This window comes from Propithecus coquereli, unplaced genomic scaffold (assembly GCF_000956105.1).
Source record: "Propithecus coquereli isolate 6110/MARCELLA unplaced genomic scaffold, Pcoq_1.0 Scaffold243, whole genome shotgun sequence".
Taxonomy (NCBI): Eukaryota; Metazoa; Chordata; class Mammalia; order Primates; family Indriidae; genus Propithecus; species Propithecus coquereli.
In genome coordinates, this window is record NW_012147986.1 from 3,421,529 (window position 1) to 3,431,234 (window position 9,706).

General features: G+C 42.4%; 1 protein-coding gene across 1 annotated transcript in view; it reads right to left on the reverse strand.

The window, feature by feature from the left end:
* The window catches only part of ANXA4 (annexin A4), a 51,404-nt gene that overhangs the window by 10,883 nt on the left and 30,815 nt on the right, over window positions 1-9,706 (reverse strand). Inside the window, 4 exon segments of the mRNA XM_012646425.1 lie at window positions 253-343; window positions 1,289-1,402; window positions 3,760-3,854; window positions 7,888-7,975. Of these exon segments, the coding sequence (XP_012501879.1) occupies window positions 253-343; window positions 1,289-1,402; window positions 3,760-3,854; window positions 7,888-7,975 (388 nt within the window).

The window sequence follows — 9,706 nt, forward strand, 5'->3', positions numbered from 1 at the left end:
AAAAAAAAAAAAAAAAAATACTACACTGGATAGCCCAAGTAGAGTGGCATCTTCATGTGAGAAGTCTTAAGAAGCCAACAGTCAGCTGTTTGCTTCGACAGGGATCTGCCTCAAGGCAGAGTTTGGCACCTAGGATTCCTCATGGCCTGCGTTTCTATGAAGAGAGTCTAACTAGTGGATAACCACTGGCTGCTAGTCTCATTCTCAAATCACAGCAAAAATGTGGCCAGGGCCAGTGAGGATGTCACATACTCTGCTGGTAGATCTGGTTTATGCGCCGGATCTCCTCAGGGGTCCGGGAGGCCAGGATCTCGATCAGGCAGCCCTCATCTGTGCCGGCTCCCTAAACACGAAACCAGAGGAGGGGGGCATATGAGCCAGTTTACAAAGTTGAGTCCCAGACACAGAAGGAACACACCCATGAATCTGCAGAGAATGAAGACGACCCACTGGGTTCTCACAACATGATCTGTTAACTTTTAATTGTTCTGACCCAAATCCAATGTGTTTGCCATAATAATTATTAGTAATAACAAACATTTATAGACTGTTTATTATGTGTTGGTTATCGTGCCAGGTTAGGTACAGTTTCTGCTTTTCTGGGGGCTTAATCTTTCCTTGACCTCCTCTGTTCTCTTCCTCTGAAGGACAGAACCTTCAGGCAAAGACTTTGTCACCTCTTTGCTTTCCCAGAGCCTAGCCCAGAACATTCCACAAGGCTAAGTACTTGTGGACATGGTTGAGGAGGGGAATTCTACAGATGCTCCTCAACTTACAATGGGGTTACGTCCTGATAAACCCATCATAAAGTTGAAAAATTGTAAGTAGAACCATCCTAAGTCAGGGACCATCTAGATTTGCATTTTATATTTGGTCATTAAAAATTGGCGTACCCCAGCTAGAGCACAGCTGATTGGTCATCTAGGGAGACCCCTTTTGCCAGTTCTAATCCTGGAGGCCCCCTGGTGTCAGTCATAAGCTTATATATCTCAAAAGTTGTTAACACCACAAGACAGTTTCTGCCACTGTACCAAAAGCTACAATCACTCCCCACTGAGCCACCAGGAAGAAGTAAATAAATGATTCTTTAACTTTTCTGGAAAACAACTTTAAATTATAATGCTATAACATAATGTAATGTTTTCAAGCTGTCATAAATGAAGGAAAATCTTTCTCCTATACTTCATCCTCCCTACTCTCAGAAGGCCTTTGTCGCAGTTTCTGGAGGAAGCTTGTCAGTGTTTGCACTAACAGCACCAGGGGCATGCGGGGAGGAGCACAAACAAACCTTCATGGCCCTGTGCAGCTCCTGCACGTCGTACAGCACCGTGGGCATCATCAGCGCCACTATCGTCTGCTCGAAGTTGCCACTCAGTTCTGACTTCAGGTCGTCTATCAGGTCCTGCAACATGAGAAAGTGGCTCCGCTTAACTGCTACAGTAACTTAAACCAGCCACTCTCCAAGTGGGGTCCAGGGATGCCTGGGGTCTCTAAGACCCTTTCAGGGGCCAGCAAGGTCAAAACTATCTTCATAATAATAATAAGACATATTCGCCTTTTCACTGTCATTCTCTCACGTGTGTACACTGGAGTTTTCGTAAGGCTACTCCTATCTATATATCAATAATTATGTCAAAAGGCTATTAAAATACTCCCCCCTCTACCAACTACATATCTGTACAAGACCAGATTTTCTTCATATACCTCAACCTAAACCACATATTGTAACAAATTGAAGGCAGAAACAGATGGGAGAATCCAGTTGTCTTCCATTAAGCCAGATATTAAAGAGATCTGCAAAACCTAAAACAATGCCAATCTTCTCACTAAATTTTTTTCGTTTTGGAATATACACCTATTTTTCATTAAAATGTTATTTATAGTAACACATAATACATTTATTGTTATTTTTACTAGGTTGACAAATATATACTTTTAAATGTCCTCAGTTTTATTTTCTAATATGTTCAATATCAATAGATATAATCCATAAAAACAAAAAAGTCCTCAATAATTTAAGAGTATAAAGGGGCCTTGAGGTCAAAATGTTTGTAGACACCGACTTAAATGTATTCGCTAACTTAACAGTATATCCCGAATACACCTCCAAGTCAATATTTACCTAGCACATTTGTAACAGCTGCAGAGATTTCTAAATATAAATATAGGTGCAATATAACTTGTTTAACCAGTCCTTTGTTTCTATTTTTCTACTGTTATACACACAAGGCATTTAGTTGTATCTTTGTGATCATTCATGATTATTTCTTAAGACTCAATTCCTAAAAGGAAATATAATTATTTGGACAAAGGACCAAATTCTAAAGACATTTATTCACATTTCCTCCTAGAATAGGTCAGAGAGTTTAAGAAACCTCTTAAGATCAATTGACTTAATCAATCAATAAGGAGCTGAGCTGCTATCAAACCCAGATCTCTGATTCTCACGAACCTGATTCCACACTTTGTTTCGATCTACTGTGCATATTTTTATGTTATAGCCATACATGTTGAATGAACAAGTTAGTGCTCAATCAGTTAATGTTGGGCATCTTAACAAACTACCATCCGATGAGCTTAGTTGTGAAGCTGAACATCGATCCTGAATGCATGCGGCAATGCCGTTTAGGTCTCTAGTTCACACAGCACAGGTACGTTAATGCCTATCTGTGTTCATTGAATTTCTGTGAGGATGGAGAAGAGTTTAAAATGTCCAGAAGACAGAGCAATTCTGACCACAGGAATCCCATTCCCTACTGGGGTTCCCAGTCAAGGTGTGCACACGATGCTCTGGGGAACAGCTGAGCCAGGCCGGCCCTACCCAGCAGTTTAATACTGTCTTTGAGAAGTAGCCTCAGTTCGTCTGTTTGTAAAAGTATCTCAGGGCAGAAATACTTAACATAGAGCTTCTGTACTCTGACACCTGGAGACACTCATTGATAATGCCTCCTCAATAAAAAGGTTCTTGATAACCACATAAGTGAGTTTGCAATGATGTGGAAAGATTGAGTGGAATGATTCTGATAAAAGAGTCATTGAAAATAGAGATAAAAGAGATGGTTCCTGAGGGCATGGGATTCAAACTGAAAGGGAAAACACGGTAAGTGAACAACATCTGAATGCATAAGCTACTAAAATACAAACATACATGTGAACGCATAAAGCCCCACTCTAGAATTTGAGGGGGTGCCCCTGCATGGAGGAGCATCAAAAGAATGAATGCATGCTACAAGCAGATGCATGTGGAAGAGTCCAAACAGACCTTAAATCCTAGGACAACCTATTTAAAACAAACTGGATTTAAACATTTTAGTCACTTTGGGGAGTCTTCATCCGTAGTGGCCTAAAAGAAGCCATCGAGGCCAGGGAAGCAGCTCTGGAAGCTCAGCCTTGCCTGGTGCTCAAAAGGGTGATAGTTGAGCCCATTCGATAACTAAGGTCCTGTGAGAACTTGGGTGGGAAGGGATGAAGCTTGGCCTTGAGGTCTGTGAATCATAGAGCTCCCTGAAATCACTTGTGGATAAGTATAGTGACAGAAATGTGTTGAAATTGTTTTTGTTGCTGTTGTTGTTGGGTTTTTTTCCAAGAACATCTTTAAACAAGACAAAAGATCCATCTTTGAAAATGCCATACCACTTCAGGAATCTAGGTCAGGGAGAGCCCTGCTTCTTCTCTGTTGCCTGCCAAGTTCCTGCAAATCAGCCATGGAGCAGGAGAGGTTAGGGTTAGGGTTGGGTTTAGGTGGTCTTGTAGGCCTACCCTGCCAATGGTGCTCTTGTAGGCCGTCCTGATTTCCTGGCGCTGGGCGGTGTTGCGGTAGGCAAGGACTCTGATAATGGCATCTTCATCGGTGCCTGGGGCAGAGCAGAGACAGTGAGTGAGTATGATTTGAGAGAGGAGTGAGAACATGGGTTACCCAAACATAGACAGAGTGCTTTCTAAGAATAGAGGTCCTTTTTCAGAGAGTTTGTCTATTTTACTGGGGAACAGATGCTAGATTTGAGTCTTAGGCTCTCCTTGAATTAGCTGTTTACCACTGAACAAAATAGTTAACTTCTCTAAGCATTAATTTCTTTATCTATCCATGTGAATGATAATAGGACTTTCCCTGTCTGGGCTGCTGCAAGTGTTAAGTAAGATAATTAAGTGCCCAGCACTTACTAAACCTTCAATAAATGCTGACCAGAGTAATTCTTCTTCCCCTCCTCCGGAATTCTTTTCACATCTTTTGGATCTCCTATATCTGTCTTTTACAGTCTTACCTTTTCTCTGCTTGTTTTTGTCTCCTTATCATTTCCTCTGAGTTTTGAAACAAATCAAATTTGTCTTTTAAGTCACTGGCTTGGCATTTTGCAGAATATAAGTTGCCTGCTCACTGCATTCACTGTGTTTTAAAATCTGTAATTGTGTTTATTTCTAATCTATCTTTCCTGAACTCAAATGGTTCCCTTTATGTAACTGCTGAAAAATTCCCACGACACAACATCCTACCAAAACTTTAAGTTATGAATTACAAATTAAAATTAAGTTTTGCTTGCCTGTTTCTTACAGCAGCTTTTACAAAGGGGACTTTATTCTGATTTTTCAAATGGGTCCCTTGTCTTTGTAACAGCTGGATGTTCCTGCATGTTTGGTGAGTCTTCTGTTTTCTCATTGTCTCTGCTGTATGGGGAGTTGTGATAGGTTACAGAAGTGGTTCTTTGAAATATTTCAGAAACAAATGAAAAAAATGTAGGTTCACCATATTATTCCTTGCAAGACTCAAGATCCAGAAAAATGTAAGGTGTAGGGAGGAAGCTATAGAACTTTAAGTTTATATACCTTAAGGACCTACTTTCTGTTCTTATAAAAAAAGGTGGGGGGGTGCCTGGGGAATGACAGATACAACCATCCTTTTCCCGTTCAGCACTCTCAGCTGGGGGAGATGGTCCATCACCTTTTCTCACTTCCTGTTTCTATGAAAGGCACCACTCTTCTTCCAAGTTTGAACCCTCAACATAGCTTTGATTTTTTTTACCCTCTCCCTTCCTTCACATTCAAACTTCCTGCCAAGTCATGCAAAGTCTTGCTCTATAACCTTCTTTGCATTCTTCCCCTTTTTAAAATTCCTACCACTACCACTCCAGTTCAGGATTTCAGGGTTTCTTCCTCGACGACTGCAAAAGTCTGCTAATTCTTACCTCCTAATTGGTCTTCCCAAAGTCTTGCTAGATTTATTTCCCTAAAAAGAAAAACTCTCTTTCCTAAAACTTCTTTTCCTAAAAAGAAAAACAATGTCCCTCCCCTGCTCAGAAGTACACAAACGCTCCCCACCATCTGCTGGATTTACTACAGGAGCTGTAGTCGGCATTTGAGACTCCACTGTCTACAATATCCCGTTCACTACTATAAGCATCCAGATAAAGGATAGCAGAGCAGCTAAATTCACAGGGTTAGCTCTTGAATTATTATGCTTTATCCAACTGTATAGCACTTCATTCTTCCGACCTCCTTGTTACAAGTCTAATGGTTTATATGTCTCCCCAACCTCCTCCATTTCAGCATTATGATTCTGGCATTTGTTGCTTCCTGGCCAGTGCCTTTGGGCCTTCACCCTATGTCTGAGATTCTTAAAAGTGGCTTTCATAGTAGCACCCCGGACCTTCCTTTGGTAACTGCCTTCTCAGAAAGCTCCCAACCAGCTTACTCCTGCTTTGCAAGTACCTCCTGTCACAAGCTGCCTTTCCATGTATTTACCATAACTCCCCTAGGCCTCAGCACATGCCCTTCCATTCACCTGAAACACATTCTCTTTTAATTCTGTTTGTTGAAACTCATCTCCGAAGGCCCATCTGAAATTCTGCATCCTCCAAGAAGTTTGCCTGATGCCCCTAATGAAATGTCATCTCCTCTCCGTGAACTCCAGTGGGATCTTACTTGCACCCTTCCTATCATATGTGAACTGGCCATAGTTATATCTGTGCATGACTTAGCTATGCTAGCATCCATGGACTATGTGGCCACAAGGACATGTTTTTATAGTCCTTGTCTCCTCCAACAGTTGGCTTCACACAGGCCCACACATAGCAGGCAATGAAAAAGGGTTGTTTGTACCAAATGTCTCCTATTTTGATAATTTTGAATGCCATGTGGTACATGTTCTAAATTAAAGTGTTCTTGCCTATACCAAAGAATTAGGAGGATAAACCTGAAAAAAAATGGTGGGTCCAGTACATTTTCTCTTTTATTTATGAAAAAGGAAAAATGAGAAGACAGATGCATAGATTCAGTACGATGTTCTGTTCAGAAGTGGGCAGTAGGATAGAACAGTGGCTTAACCTCCAGCTCTGCAGTCAGACATGAAGCACTGACCATGCAAAGATGGAGGGAAAGTGTTCTAGAAATTGCCTAGAATGCTGACTCTGCCACTTACTGGTTCTGAGACCTCGGGCAAGTTAAATAACCTCACCACACCCCAACTTCTCAACAGTAGAATAAGCTGCTGCCAAGACTGAAAGAGATAATCTATGGAAATCTCTATGCCTGACCCAGAGTAGAGCTTAATAAACGTTTGCTATTAGTGCTACAGTTGCTGTTACTGTTAGCAGCATGAGGCTAAGTAAAACGAACTCTTTTTGGACCAAAAGCCTGGGAAAGAAGGTCTGATGGTCAAGTGTTTTTACCCAACTCTCAAGGAGATTCTAAACAGCAGCTAAGAACCAGGGGATACTTCTCTGGCCGAAAGTCCACCCAGGCAAGTCTTGGAGGCAGGGACTAGGCCAGGTAGCCTGCAGTGCACCCCATATGACCCACCCAGCACGAGGCCTTGAAGTGTAGCACACTGGAAAACAGTATCAGCCTTCTCACATTAAACTCCACACCTGCATGTCGGTGCTGTCACAGTGCCGCTGTGCCCATCACTGCTGTGGCAAGCAGAGGGACTCAAGGCAAAGAACATGGACTTAGAGCTGTCAGACCTCAGCTTGAGACAGGGCCCTGCCAAGTGTGAGCCACGGCTCAGTTCCACGTACTACATGACTTTGTGAGAGTTGCTGGGCTTCTTTGGGTCTCAGTTTCACATCTGTAAAATGGGGCTAAAATAACAACAGTAAGAACTGCTTTCACTAAATCACATGGTTCTTGCACACATCCAATGAGATAATGTTTGTGAAATTGCTTTGTAAACCTTATGGCATTATACACATACCAGCTCTAACTGGAAAACAAATACATTTCTGAGTTTTATAAACAGATTCATAATGTTATAATGCAAAGCAGATTTAAACAATTGGGGGAACCAAATTGTTTGGAAAACAAATACATTTCTGAAGTTTTATATACAGATTGTTTTGTTTTTTTTTTTTGAGACAGAGTCTCACTCTGTCATTTGGGCTAGAGTGCCATGGTGTCAGCCTAGCTCACAGCAACCTCAAACTCCCAGGCTCAAGTGATCCTCCTGCCTCAGCCTCCCAAGTAGCTGGTACTACAGGTGTGCACCACCATGCTCAGCTAATTTTTTCTATTTTTAGTAGCGACAGGGTCTTGCTCTTGCTCAGGCTGCTCTCGAACTCCTTAGCTCAAGGAATCCTCCCACCTCGGCCTCTGGAGTGCTAGGATTATAGGCATGAGCCACGGCGCCCGGTCCTTATATACATATTCTTAATGTTGTAATTCAAAGCAGATTTAAACAATTGGAAATCCATAATGAGTGCATTAAATTTATAATTCTTTATTAAAATGAAGACTGAATGCCCAGTCCCACCTAATTTGTCTTGAAAAACAATTTGTTCCTGTGTGTTTTCTTAACAGGAGTCCCACTCACGATTGCCAGAGTCACACAGTACCCTCCTGTGTGACTCCGTGATGTACAGCGCATGACGGAGGATTCGCCTCCAGCGGGACACTCACCGAGCCCTTTCATGGCCTTCCTCAGGCTCTGGGCATCTTCGGCAGCGTTGAATCCTGAGGCAGCTTTCACGGTACCTCCCTTGGTGGCCTGAGTACACAAAGAGGGACGTGACTGAGAGGCAGGCTCTTACCAATACGGAGGCATCTCATTCAGCAAACATATGCTGAGCAACTGCTGGGCCAGACAGTATTCCAGGTGCTGGGGGACAGCAGTGACCATGGGAGGTGAGGCTTTTGCTCCCTCGGGGCTGATGCTCTAGTTCAGGGGGAGGCAGACAGTAAACAAGCCAACAAACCAAATTCCATAAAGTGCCTGGGGGTGAGAAGTGCCGTGAAGCAGACAGAGAGGTGCTGGAGGGGATGCTCTGAGGAGCGACATTTAGGCTGAGAGCTGAATGATATGAAGCAGCTGCCCATGCAAAGGCGGACGGAAGGGCGACAGGCAGAGGAACAGCTACTGCAAGGGCCCTGAGGTTGGAGCTAGCTCCTCAGGAGCGGCAGGACAGAGGCCAGTGTGGCTTAAGTGGTGGGCAAGGACAGGAGAGGTAAGATTAGCTACACCACTGCTATGAGATAATCTGTCCCCCCAATAAGGAAAAAAATCAAACCAATCAAGCCTCTAGAGCCAAAAACCAATTTACAGGAAATAGAGGACAGAGGAAAATGTTAAACCGCACCAAAAGGTAGCAGTCAGAAAAACCCAGACTCGAAGAATCACTACTTAACAAATAATCTGTAATATTAATAGTTTCTTCAACAAATAAAATGCAAGGGGAATTTAAAAAGCGAGAGTTGGAGGGGAACTACAGTCTAAAAGAATTAAAAAGGCCTATTGATGATCATAATGTGTGAACCTTATTTGGATCCTGAATCAAACAAACAGTAAAAAAGAAAAACCAAATTGGCAAATGTGAACAATTGTCACATTGAGACAACTGAAAACGAGCACACTGACTTGATATTTGATAACGCTAGGAATTGGTCTTAACATTTTTAGGTATAATAATGGTATTATGGTTACATTTTATTTTTCTACAAGATTTCACTTATACCTGTTGAAACAGTTTACAGATGAAATGATAAGATGTCTGGAGTTTGCTTCAAAATGACACAGGTGGGAGGAAGTAAGTGAAGATAAAGAAGAAACAAGATTAACCATGAGTTAATAATTATTGATGGGTCCGCAAAGGGGTTCCTTATAATAGTCTCCTTACTTTTGTATATGTTTAGTCTTTTCCATAGTAAAAATTAAAAATAAATAAAAAGAAAGAACATCAGAGAGGGGCTGGGGCGAGAGCAAGGCAGCCCTTCCAGCTGAGTAAGGAGTCCGTATCATTCTAAGTGCAGTAGGAAGCCACTGACAGGTTTTCAGCAAGGGGATGGGGACATGTGATCTGATCTACATATTTTAAAGATCCCTCAGGCTGCTGTGGGGAGATGCAGAGACCAGTAAGAGTCCAGGCCAAGATCCGCGGGTGGGATAAGATGCTAGACTAGGGTGAAATAGTTAAGTTGGAAATAAACAGACAGATTCGGCACATGTTTTGAAGCAAAGGCGACAGAACTTGCCGATGGACTGACGTGGGAGGTGAGGAAGGAAAAGAATCAAGTATAACTTTAAATCTTTTTCCTGAACAGCTGATTATCATTTACCCAGATGGGGAAAACTGGAGGAGGACTACCAGATTTGGGGTGGCAGTTGGGGGTAAGATTTAGAAATTCTATTTTCAAAATGTTAAGTCCATTTGGCCGGGCGCGGTGGCTCACGCCTGTAATCCTAGCACTCTGGGAGGCCGAGGTGGGCGGATTGCTCAAGGTC